We start from the raw sequence: 12,679 nt of genomic DNA, 5'->3' as shown, positions 1-12,679 counted from the left end.
AAATATCAGTGAAATAAATAATATGATGAACATAAATACTCAATAATAATTATCAAACACTTTTATGAGATAAAAAATGGCTAAAACCACACAAAATGTTTTATTATTATACGATGGTTGGAAGACAAGCTTAGGTAGTGTTTTGTATCGGAGTAAAGCTATGCGTGAGATGGACACACGGAGATTTTATGTGAAATTTTAGGTCTTTTAGGCCGGTAAGTTTCCTGCCAGATCATTTGCGAACTCTTTAACCCCTTCGCTCTGTTTAGAAGGCTCTGTGTCGCTCTGTTTTCTCGCGAGCAGCGGTGATCGAGGTGTGTAGTTTTGCCATTAACCTCAAACCTAGCCTATGTCAAGTTTCATTAGTTTTGCAGAAGGGAGACATTTTTCGTATTTCGGCCTGTGTGGACTGTTGTCCGTCCTATTTGGGCCCACGGGGTGGGCCTAATGGCTCGTGATTTTACGCAGCGTGCGCTCTAGGATGGCGTATGCGTAGTGTCAGGAAGGGTAAGTTGGTTTTTAAGGTTTACGTCCCGTTCACACGTCGGGGAAGTTTGCATCATCCTCGGTGTTTGAGGACTTTTGGGTAGGCCCACGTCCCTCGTGATTTTACGGACGAGAAAATTTAAGCCAGATATTTGCCGAGGGTTCCTCGAGGTAGGCCTACCCGAGAAAAGCCTGGTATTGACTTCGGGTAGCCAATGGAAAAGGTTTGTCCATCATAAGCCAGGTTAGAATTAGGAACAGGCCTAGCCTGCCATAGGCCTGGCATTGTCATTACGGTAAATCTAAGCAGCAGCCCTGCACGGACTGTTACCCTGGAAATTGATTTTTCTTGTACTTTCAGTGTTGCTGATGAAGAAGGTGGTGGTAGATATTGTCGGTCAATTATTATTAACCTCATATCTACCGATGGTTGGGGACCCTTTGGGAATGCGGATTTTTGGGTTGGGGAAATCCCTGGGAGAAAGACTGGACTGCCATGTTGTTGTTATGGAATTGTTCCACACATGCACAAGTCATCAGGGAGCCATATGTTTAAGAAGGGATTGGCTAAGGTAACCTATTATAAAAGGAACCATACTAACCTAACGTACCCAAACCTAACCTAACCTAGCAGGCTGTGTTGCTTAGTTGGGGGGAGGAGCCCCCTGGTAAAGGAAACTCCATATTTTACCAAAAGCTCCCCTATAACACTGCTCATGCACAATAACATTCCAGGATGGCCAGCATACGACTTCTGAGGTTAATTACAGTTGACCAACAAAAAATAACCGTAAATTCTCGATAAGCATCTAAAATACTATAGGAAAAATCAATTTCCAAAGTAATACCCCATGTGGAGCTATTGTTTAGTTCTACTGTCATTTTTCCTAATCTTAGATCAGCCTGAAAACTTCAGGTCATATTTACTCTCGGTTAAACTCAATTTCTTAAATTTTATGAGGATAGACCAAACCCATCCAACATAAATGCATTTGGCAATTTAGGAGGCCTGTGAATGTAATGCAGAAAGTGTGGAACTACTTAGGCCTCGACAACTGCATGGGGCCCTTGTTTGTCAACGTTGTTTTTAGCATAGTTCAAGCCAAGAGTGGGTGTCACAGTTCTGATTTAGTATTTTGGTGTGATTTTTGACGGCTGAATTCAACATTCCGTGACAGTGGAATTACTTATGGTCGTGATAGTTCTAGCCTAGGGTAATTTGGATCAGAAGCTATTATCCTAGACTAGGTAGGCCTAGGCTAGTTGGTCATGGTCACTGCTCCTTATTGGCCATTACCGGGTTGACTGATCTGGGTTTGATTGTTAAAACAACTAGGCTAGGTCTTGATCTTAGTTCTTACGTAAGCACCTAGGCCTAAAACCTGTTAGAATTATTTGCCTGGACACTTAGGGGTAGACTTGAAAGTTGAAATAGTGATGACTTGCTATGAGCTAAACTAGTGCCAAGCCTAATAGACTCGTCTTGTAAGCATTGTGACCCATTCAAGCTAGCATACTTACTGCATAGGAAGTTCATAGGCAGAAGTGTAGAATGAACACCTGTCTTTGCATGGCTATACATATTAGTGCACACGTTAAATTACAAATTGGGATATACCATGTACACGTGCCATGCACTGTCACTCTTCTTTAGTGTTATTTGACTTGAATTGACATAACCAATTAACCATTCATTAACGGAAAATGCTGAGAAAACAATTTTCACATAACACTGTTATACGTGGGAAAACTGCACATTATTTCCATTATAAAATAGTATGGAAGCTTTGTATGGTGCCATTCATGAAATCTGAATTTTTAAGAATATGCGCATCAAGTCACACTCCTTATATCAGTCTTTTCAAATTTAAACTGTGAAGTAGTATATTTTTGTTGTACATGTTCTCATGGGTATGTGGATCGTGAAACTGTGTGATCTTGTTGTAATAGTTGGTAGTAAGGGCAAGCAGGTTAACAGTAAACTTGTATCCATACACCTTTATGTATTACTGTGGTCCTATGGAAATACAAACCAGAGCCTTTTGTGTTGTACTTCATAGCATGAACTGGAGTCTGTCATTGAAACTTAGTGATAAGTTGATTAAGTGATGTTCAAAGGTGGTGAGTAGAAGAATACCCTTACTCACCTGCTGTCACTAGACATTTTTTGTACAGTTGTCATTTAACGTTGATGTTCTGCTCTATGTTATGCTGAGTTTTATGTCTGTTTATGTTTATGTTTTTTCTTGAATAAAGCATGGAGAAAAAACAATCAAAGATGTTGTAAGTGACAGAAGAGCATGTATGAATGATAGACATCTCTCTTTTAATTGGTCCACAATTGTTTTGTGTTTTGTATATAGATGGAATTTGATCTGCAAAGAATGTGCAGGGTGGTCATCCATGCAGTGGAAAAAGGTTTAGTAGGATATTCAACTTAGTATTGGCTTGGCCTATTCACAGCTTTTATACTGCTGCATTACCTAGACGCTTGGCTGGTTCTGGCATCCTCAGAGGTGCTGTTGCTCTGGAACAGAAAATGCCTACTCACAATTTGTCATGAAATGGAAAAAGTTAGATCTCATACCCAAACAGTATGCTTATAGGTACTCTTGTGTCAGCAAGCTCAGGCAGATGACAGTACTGTTCCTATCTTAGCAGGAACAACCAGTTCAGCTTTGCCAGATCATCCTTGGCCACCTGTCATGTTTGGTGAAGTTCGTTCCACCCAGGCAACTCCACCTGCTCCCACTACATGGGCAGCAGCTGGTGAGCACTAAACAATCTTCCCTCCCAGCTTGTGCCCTTGAGCAGGTAGATCAGAGAGAATCCCAAGTCGTGGCTAGAGACAGGAACCTCCTCCTGAATTGCGGCCTTTCACAAATCCATGTAAGGTGGCAAGAGAAATTCTCTGAGAATTCCTTACATGAGCATGACTGAGACACACTCAGTTGGTGCCCCGTCACTGTTATCCTGATGTCAGACCAAATAGGAGGTTACAGGTGTCATCACTCTCCTGCTCACAGTTGTGACTGTGAGCATGACATTTTAGGTGGGTTCAGCCTCCAGTCAGGTGAGAGGGATGACATCACGCACACAATGAGTGAGTCTCCAACATAAAAGACAGTGGTTGTATTTCCTCAGGAACAAATAAAGTTTAAAGTTGTCAGTGCTTTTACTAGGTGTACGACAGAGCCTGTTATCACATTTCCCACTTTGACTCTGGTTCTAAAGGAGACAGTGCTTGGTGATGGCAACTGAGAGAGGGTATTTCCCCACTCACCCACCTTTAACTGTCAGTTAGCTACCTGGTTACTAAGCTACAATGACCAGTTCCAGCTTACGCTTAAGAATACTCCTTAAAAGAATTTGGTTTGTGTACCTGGGAAAAACAAATTTTACTTTTAAAAGTTATATTTTCTTGCTGATGAATTTGTTATTTGTAGTTCAGAAATACTTGGATATGTGTTTTGGGATTTTGAAGAAAGCTCGAATTTCATGTGTTTACATACGTCTTGTTTGTAACTGAATTGTCTATGTATCTAATGGAATGTCTTTATTTTTTAGGCTGTATTAAATAATTTTAATATCTCTTTGCGAAGTCCCACTCCATAAGCATTTGTCACAGCTAACCTTCCAACACATATGTAATTTAATTCATTTTATGGACATCTATAAGCAAATCTTAGAGGTTATTTTCTGGGCACAAAAATCCACCAGAAGTTAGAAGTTTTCTCTTTGCCTTAGTTTAAATGTTCATGCGGGGAGTTTTCACTTTGGTACATGGCACACTTGTCAGCTGTTGCAGAAAGCTAATATGTCTTGTACGACCCACCATGATGCCTTGTTATTGTCAACCGTATTCAGTTTCATAGAAACCATCAATTATTGGGCCTCCGTGGACACTGGTAAATGTTAGTTTACATCTCAGTGGGGTCTTGAAAATCCAGGTAGAGAAGTACTGATGAGTTGAAGTTCATAATCCCAGCCTTTGTAAAACCTGTCATATTGGGATTCACACTCATACTGGTTAGCAATATTGGATCTTGACAAATCTTTGGAATTAAAGCATAACAAAAACTAAATCTATTTGAACAAGGAGGTCCAATCACTTTTCTTCCTTCAAGATGCATTTGGGAGCTTGAATTTCAAGTCAGTGTCCCCTGTGGGCTTGTTCCGTGTAACTAGGGTTCATGATCTGATTATTAATAGTAATTCGGTGACTTTTCAGCTTGATTTATCCAGCGAGACCTTTTTCATTATTATAGTGCTAATGCTAGAATGTGTCTGTTCTTAATTGCAGGTGTGTAGAAGGTGCTATGGATCAGCGTCCCTGCACTCACCACCCTCCACAGCGTGCTGGTCCTCCAAAACATGGTCCATCTCCATCTCATCCACAAAAGAGAAATTACAAGTTGCTTATCGATCCAGTACTTGTAAATGGAGCTAGTAAATTGTATAGGTAAGCACAAAAGTGCATAAAGGTTTGAAGCATTGGAGTACATTATCCTGCTACAGACTTTTGACGGCACTTGCTTAGACCGTGCCAGCTTCATTAGTATCTATTTTATGTTAGAAACCAAAGCAGGGAGCACATGTCCAGTAAACACTGCAATCCCTATTGAAACGAAATCCCATCGTATATGTGAGTTGCCCCTGAGATAAAAACCAGCTAAAGTAAATTGGCACTTCTGAGTGCCTGCTATTAAATGAGACTCGTTATCCAAATTCCTTTTAAAGTGTAGAGAGGTAGAAAGGGCCCTTACTTCATGAGCAAGCACAGTGACTGGAAAAGTATCCTCATCTGTCACATTATCATAAGCTCTAAGAATGACCCAGCATACCCAAAAAGAAATTGCATCTTTGGCACCATGTTTCTAACTCAGCCTGTGAAAAGGAAGTCTTCGCTTATCTACCCTGGAGCTCTTTCATAGGTAGAAAGCATTACAAATATAAAGACAACCTGTTGTTTCAGAGCCGTTGGAGCTCATAAACATGCAACTTCACAGTATTTTTGTAAATGTGGAATTGTTTTGACAGTAACTGAATTAGATATATTCACAGAGAACTGGTTGTTTTAGGTGTGTTTGTTTACTCAGCATTTTCTCCACAGATTTGAGGGTGTTGTTGAAGGAGACCCAACTTATCCTGCTGTTGTGTTGCGTGATCCAAGAAAGCAAAAAATATGGATCCGGCCGGAAACTATGGACATATCTGTTCCGCGATTCAAGGTAAAGATATGTTTCATACATTACCCCTTGCGTGATGCAACTGAAGCAGCTTGAAATATGTTTGTACACCAGGAAGCAAAGAGTACAGTAAAGCATTTTTGTAATTGAGTGTACATAATTCATTTAGAACCAAATGTTTGTACAGTATACGGTAATGTTATTTTGGGCTAGTAAGAATGGTATGGATCTTGCTAAATTGAACCCCATTGCATGTTTTTAAAAATTTGTTGTCCCTACCTAAGAAGCCGAAACAAGAAATGGACTTTTAGGGTTTGTGAATTACATTCACTGCTCAAATCTCACAAGGACTTGAAATTTCAGATTGACTCGGATTATGTAGGATCACCACCACCATTGGAAGTTACAATATTCAACATCAATGACAACATCGATAAGCAGTTCCTCCATAATGAAATTGTAAGTTAACAAGGTCATTACTTAATGAACTTAATTGAGTGTTAACTGTTCATGTTTGTCAGTTCCATGATTATTATTTTCCTGTATCATAGAGATAAAATTTTTTGTATCTTTCTTTTTACAAGGTTCACCAGCGTAAACTGATGATAATATTACTGTTACAGTATATGATGCACCCACAATTTTACTTGAACTGGAAGCCTGTAGCAAGCAAAAGAATGATTACTGTCTGTGGGTAAAACCTTCTGTAGAATTTAATGTTGCACATTTGATTTAAATCGGTGATTTCACATGCATAATTTTCTTGGGCCCATACTCGAAGAATTGGTATTCAAGAGTCGTTGGTTTATATTTTGAAAGTCCTGTTGCTTCTTAGTTGATGTTATCAAAGGTAAAGTAATGTTTTGTTTTGAACTTTTAATGACAGGTCAACAAACATCAGTGTGGGGCCATTGAAGAGCTGGAGATATTCACCCACGATCTCTCTCGGAAGCATTTGGGCGTGGCTAGGCTAGTGTTTGAAGAGCCAGAATCTGCCAGAATGTGTGTTAAAAAACTGAACAATGCAACCCTTATGGGGAAGGTGTTGCAAGTTTTCCTTGACCCTTTCGGTAAGACCTTGGGTGAACTTCAATATGATCCCATGTGGCTTTTGAGATTTGTCTACGTGTATTTTTCCAATGAATTCTAGTGGGATTGAGGTTCAGTCCATTTTACTTCATACATTATGCATTAGTGACCCACCACAGTAACTTGAATATGCCTGTATTTTCCAGTTCTTCATATATCACTTCTTGTTGAAAGTGTCTTTGATTCTTCAGTTCCAGTTTACACTCCATCTCTTGATTCTTAGTTCCAGTTTACTCTATTTCTTAATACTTCAGTTTCAGTTTACACTGTAATCCTTGATTCTTTAGTTCAGGTTAACTTAGCCACTGAAGTATTAGCAGTGAATATTCAGCCACTGAAGTATTAGCAGTGGATATTCAAATTAAATGTTTTGGCATTGCAAAAACTATTTAGCACCCTTTTTGGTTACTGTGTAAGAGTGTTTTCAGATAATATATTCAAGGACTTGGTAGTATTTTTACCTTTACCTTTGTTGGCACAGGAAAGGAATGCAAGAAACGGGTGGCAGAAGTAGGGGAAATGTTAGAGGAGGAGGCCAAGAGAGAAGAAGAAGCCAAAGAAGCAAGGAAAAGACCACCTCCCCCGGCCAAACCCCCTCCTCCTCCCCCGCCAGAAGAGGAGACCCAGTCTCAACCTAGCAGGGAAAGGGACAGGCGAACCACGGAAAAAAATGATTTTGAAAGAAACAGGTTTGTCTTAAGAACAATTTTTAAGACTGTTCTGTCCCAGTAGAGGGTTAGTGCTGTCAGTGCACCTCCCATGGTGCACTATATGCATTAATAAGGGTCTTTGCAGCGTCCCGTCGGCCCCTAGCTGCAACCTCTTTCATTCCTTTTACTGTACCTCCGTTCATATTCTCTTTCTTCCGTCTGACTTTCCACCCTCTCTTAACAATTGTTTCATAGTGCAACTGCGAGGTTTTCTTCCTGTTACACCTTTCAAACCTTCTTACTGTCAATTTTCATTACACCTTTCAAACCTTCTTCCTGTCAATTTCCATTTCAGTGCTGAGTAGGTCCCAGTGCTTGGACTTTGGCGTAAATTCTATATTCTCTTCTATTTTTTCTGCTGTTTTTCTCTGAATACAGATTTCTGTCTTATATCTGACCTTGGCATGTGACAGTACAATTTTTAAGTAACTGCCGTATCCACAGGGATAGGAGTGTTTAGAAAATATTGAATAGTGTATGTTGATTCTTCATACTTTTTTTAATATGTATTTTACTGTTTATTTGAGAGTTTATTTTACTAAGACTTTATATGGTGGGTGATGAATTTTACTGATAATAAACTGCTGACAGATAGAACTTAGAATTCCCCTTTTAATGGCTTGTTGATTATGAAAAGGCCTGGGACAAACATTATAGAAGGTCTTATGTCATTATGACATTCCTGATTAATTGAAATTATCCGTGAGGAAATTTGATGCAAAGTTTATGTTGAACGGGTCTTTGTCATAAAATGCAGTAAAAAGTGAAAAGTTACAAGGGGATATTATTTTCTCCACAGTGTTTGCCTTGCTCACAGATTTTGTAATGAAAAGTGGCTGAAGTTTGAAGAGAAGTTGAGGCTTGGAAAAAGGGTTAATGAGGTTGAATTTTTCCAATATTCAGGAACAGTGATATCTAGTACAGGTTCACTTTAGTTTAAATTTAGTGAAAGACTGAAAAGGCATATCAGACAATGAGCAGGATGAAAAAAATTTGAAATCAAATAAGACTGAAATTGTACATAAAGGTAAGGTTTCTTAAGTTTTGCACGATGTCTTACTGCTGGGACATGAATTATGGGGTGACATTGAAACTATCTGAGAACTTTTTTTTTTTTTGGGGAAGCTTGAAGATGAATATTAGGTATCAGATACCAGGGCACAGTTAGGAATGATACCATAAAGGTAATTACAGAAGTTTCCTTATGTAAATGAGATAATGATGAGATGGAGACGACATGGATGTGACCCTCACGTAACTCATAGGAGAGTAGTACATGATAGTCTTTGGTGAGCTTCTCTGGGTACCAGAGAAGCCCAAATTAGGTCTGGAAGACCCAGACCTACTCAGATGAAAACTGTGAGAGGGAGGTTGGATTTATGAGTGATTTATGAAGTTTAGGCTGTCAAGCCAAGCTCAGGGGCAATTCCAACAATTTAGAGCCTAATACAGTGAAAAGATGGAGTAGGAGTGGTTGGATAGCAGGGTAAAGTGATCTGGAAAATAAAAATGAAGTACAAGGATCTGACGGTGTAACGGGGGAAAAACCCAGCAGTTGTTGGACAGCAAGACTGAAGAAAGGAAGCAGGAAGGAGGTAAAGTAAGAGACCAAAAAGTCAAGAAGTGGATGGAACTTGGAAGGGAGGTTGGAGGTTTGTAAAAGATGAAGCACAGTTGCAGAATTTTGCAGAGGCCCTCTGCCTCACCAGCATTTGAAGCAGTGGTGTTGCTGGTAAATTTAAACAGGCTCACTGTTGATCTCATGGTATGCTCATCTTGTCATTTGCATGATTGATTGGTGTTAGAAGCTTTGTGTGGACTTTCTGAAAACCAGCGAAGATTGTACACTTTATCTTCCGTGTCATAGAATTGGGATGTCTCAGGACTGTAATTTTTAATGCATATGGCATTGTAAATAATGAAACATGGTTAGTTACGGGGAACTTGGATTGTTAGTGCTGTGTTTTATTTTAAGGAATTTTATAATTCCCCCTAAATTTCATAGAATTAATAGTGTCAGTGTAGCTCACACTTGTGGTAGACAAACTAACACTGCCACCATTCTCCAACCTGCAGTAGGTACGAAGAGTCGAGAAAGACTAGCAGCAGCAGCAGCAGCAGTAGCAGCAGTTCAGTTTTTCAACCACCTCCTTCGTCTGCAAATGCGACCATGCCCTCGTCGTTCTACCCAGATCAGCGGCAGCAGCCTTACCAGTACCAGCAGCAGCAGCAGCAAAACTTTCAGGGGTATGAACAATACCATCACCATTACCAAGGGTATCCCTATTCAGGGTTCAGGGGAGGGTAAGTGTTGGCTTTGTTTCTTGTTTATTCAACTGTGTTGATGAAGTGTGTTTTATTTCAGCTGATAACTCAAAACATTCTTTCTAGATTAACTGGTTCATTTTGACTTAAGGTTTGGCTAGTATTTTAGTGAGGATTTGTAGACTTCTGTGTTATAGTATTTTGTATGTGTGTTGTTTATAATTTTTCTTTCGTGCGTGAATTACATGCATGTTATGACAGGCTTCTTTCTGGAATAAGATAAAAAAAATTTAGGTACCTGAAGACTTTTCCTAGAAACCTGTGATAAGTGAAGAAGAGGGTTTCATATACAAGTTAAAAGCTATGCCCAAACTTTCATGCAGTGAAAAGTTTTGGCAGGAACATCCTAGTTGCCACAGTTATTTTGAATGTAGGGTTGTAGTTATAAAAGGTTTTCTTTTAGATTAAACTGACAGTGTACTGATACACTCGACAAACTATCAAGCCATAGAATTTTAGTAATTGGTCGTTGATTATGGACCAAAATTATGGAATGAGCAGTTCAAACTTGCATCTTCTTCATATAGTATTTCAAACTGAAAACAGTCACATTGCTAGATGCTCATAGTGCTGGCCCACATGGTTTCCTCTCAGATATAAAGTGAAATTTGAAACAAGGTGAATTTGCTGGAGTTGGTTCACAAGGGAGGGAACAATGACAAGTAAAAAAGCAGAAAGCATTGCAGTTTGTGGCCAAAGAAAAACCATGCTAATATCTTGGCAGCATCTTTGTATATTGCATTGACTTTAAGTATGTGTAAATTACTATTTTGGCTGCAACTGATTTTACTTCAAATTTTACAAAGTATAATACAGTTGAATCCTATCTAATTGCATAGAGAGTTGTTGAGGTTTGTCATGTTGATAATTTACATCTTTGTTGCCTGAAAGAATTAGGCTGTGATGTTTTTTGATGAAGATTTGTTAACTGTTATTTGCACTAACATTATTTTTGATGGTTTCAGATACCAAGGTGTTGTATCTGGTCACCCTTGGGGCACAGGCAGCACCCCTAGTATGGCTACGCAGGGCTGGGCTTCCCACACCCAGCCTCACGTAGTGCCGCCGTCAAACGACCATCATTCCTCAAACTCCCATCATTCCTGGGACCCCTCCAGGTTTCCCTCAATGGACTATCAAAGAAGTACGCAGAACGAAAGTCCCTTTCAGAACAAGGTTCATTCCGAGTCCAGTGGCAAGTCCAAGTTAGACGAGCGCTTGGAAAAAATGGAGGTCACGGTGAACAGTAAGCCAAAGCCCGAGTCGGAAGAGGAGGAGGACAAGTCGAATTTAGATTTAGATACGAGAATCGCCATGCTTCTCCAGAATAAAGATAGTGGCATGGCACCTCCCTTTCTGGCGTTGGGTTTGGGCAGTGACGAGGACGAGGATAAGAAGGACGTCGTAGTGCCGGAAGAAAAGAAAGTGAAAGACAGACAAAGTACTGCCTCGTCGTCGGGGAGTAGTGGGTCGGACTCGGACTCGTGCACGTCTTCGGATTCTGGAAGTGAGAGTGAGGTTGGGGAGGGTTCCAAAGAGTCTAGTAGTAGTGAAGGGAAGTCGAATTGGTCGTTACTCGAAACGATATTAGAACCGTTGTCAACACCTCCGTCGCCTTTTTTGTCGCAAGAAGTATATTTACAGTGGCACGAAAAAAGTATAGAGTTGAAAAAGGAAGCGCAGAGAAGGGAGAGGGAAGAAAATAGGGAGAGACTAAAAAAGCTCAAGAAAAAGAAGGCAAAAAAGAGAACTAAAGATTCGGAAAAGGAAAAGGATATCAAATCGGAGGTGAAGGAGGAACCAGTGAACGAAGAAAGTCAGGTGAACGGAATAGACGACGATAGAATGAGTTTGTCAAGTTTAAGTTCCACGGAAGACCCCATACTTCATCGAGATGTCCCCATTCCCCCTGCAGGGTCTGGTGTGCCAGGTTCGGGAGCTGCGTACGGGGCTCCTCCCCCAGGGTACAACCAGTACGCGCCCCCTCCTACGTATCCATCGTATTTGCCAGGTGGATATCCAAGTCACGCCATGGCAGCAGAATCTGTTTATTCTTGGCAGCAGCCGCCTGGTTATCCACCAAACTTTGTGTCAGGTTATCCTGGCTATAACCCTGGTTACATGGCACTCCCTGCAGGTTACTCTAACGTGGCCCACCCACCTCCTGGTACTAACATACCAGGTCAGAATCCGTATGCACCTTACTTTGGCCCTGGGTATTCAGCGGTGCAAGATCCCGGTAACTCGACTCATAAGAGTGGGCAGTACCACGATCCTACCATCAAGTAAGTAAACATAGTAATAAGTGTAAACATATTCACAAGTGGCACTTGTGATAACTGTGTTAACCACTGAACTTTGAATTAGCAACATGCAAAGAGTGTGAGTAATTTACAATACTTGACTGAAGTTTCATCGAGATGAAAATTTTACGTTAACTGGAGCTTTACTCACATTGAATACTGTATGACAGGAATTGTATGAACACTATGAGGCAGTAAGAAAGCCATTTTTGTCTGTGTATGCAGTTTAGGCAAAGTAAAAGACAGCTGAATAAAAAGAAGGTGTATATTGAAGTAGGTGTAATGATAGGCATTCAGCAAAGATTTTGCTGTTAGCATATTAGTTTATGTGCAGGTTAGCTACTAAAGCTTCAGACAGTGTCAGAATTCATGCTACATTCCCTCTTCTTTTATCTGAACTACTTTTAGTTACGTGACATAAAAAGAAATCAAGATTCACTTTTAGCTATTGCCCATTAATTTCGCAGTGCAGTGTACCATATTCAGCTGTGGGATTATCAAGAGGAAGTCAGGATTGAAATTTACAGGCTAAATTGTGTTATAAAAATATCCTTATCAAAATATGCGCAGATTATGT

The 12,679-nt window shown here is 40.1% G+C and overlaps 1 protein-coding gene across 1 annotated transcript in view; it reads left to right on the top strand.

Moving 5' to 3' along the window:
- Nucleotides 1–88: 88 nt before the first annotated feature.
- The window catches only part of Set1 (SET domain containing 1), a 30,574-nt gene continuing 17,983 nt past the window's right edge, over nucleotides 89–12,679 (top strand). Inside the window, 8 exon segments of the mRNA XM_067095195.1 lie at nucleotides 89–215; nucleotides 4,790–4,948; nucleotides 5,600–5,717; nucleotides 6,039–6,134; nucleotides 6,562–6,745; nucleotides 7,246–7,453; nucleotides 9,551–9,778; nucleotides 10,765–12,084. Coding sequence (XP_066951296.1) covers nucleotides 4,806–4,948; nucleotides 5,600–5,717; nucleotides 6,039–6,134; nucleotides 6,562–6,745; nucleotides 7,246–7,453; nucleotides 9,551–9,778; nucleotides 10,765–12,084 — 2,297 coding nt within the window. The 5' untranslated portion in view covers nucleotides 89–215; nucleotides 4,790–4,805.

This window comes from Macrobrachium rosenbergii, chromosome 51 (genome assembly GCF_040412425.1).
Source record: "Macrobrachium rosenbergii isolate ZJJX-2024 chromosome 51, ASM4041242v1, whole genome shotgun sequence".
Lineage (NCBI taxonomy): Eukaryota > Metazoa > Arthropoda > Malacostraca > Decapoda > Palaemonidae > Macrobrachium > Macrobrachium rosenbergii.
The sequence above is the reverse complement of the archived record's forward strand: the minus strand, read 5'-3'. Positions and strand labels throughout refer to the sequence as shown.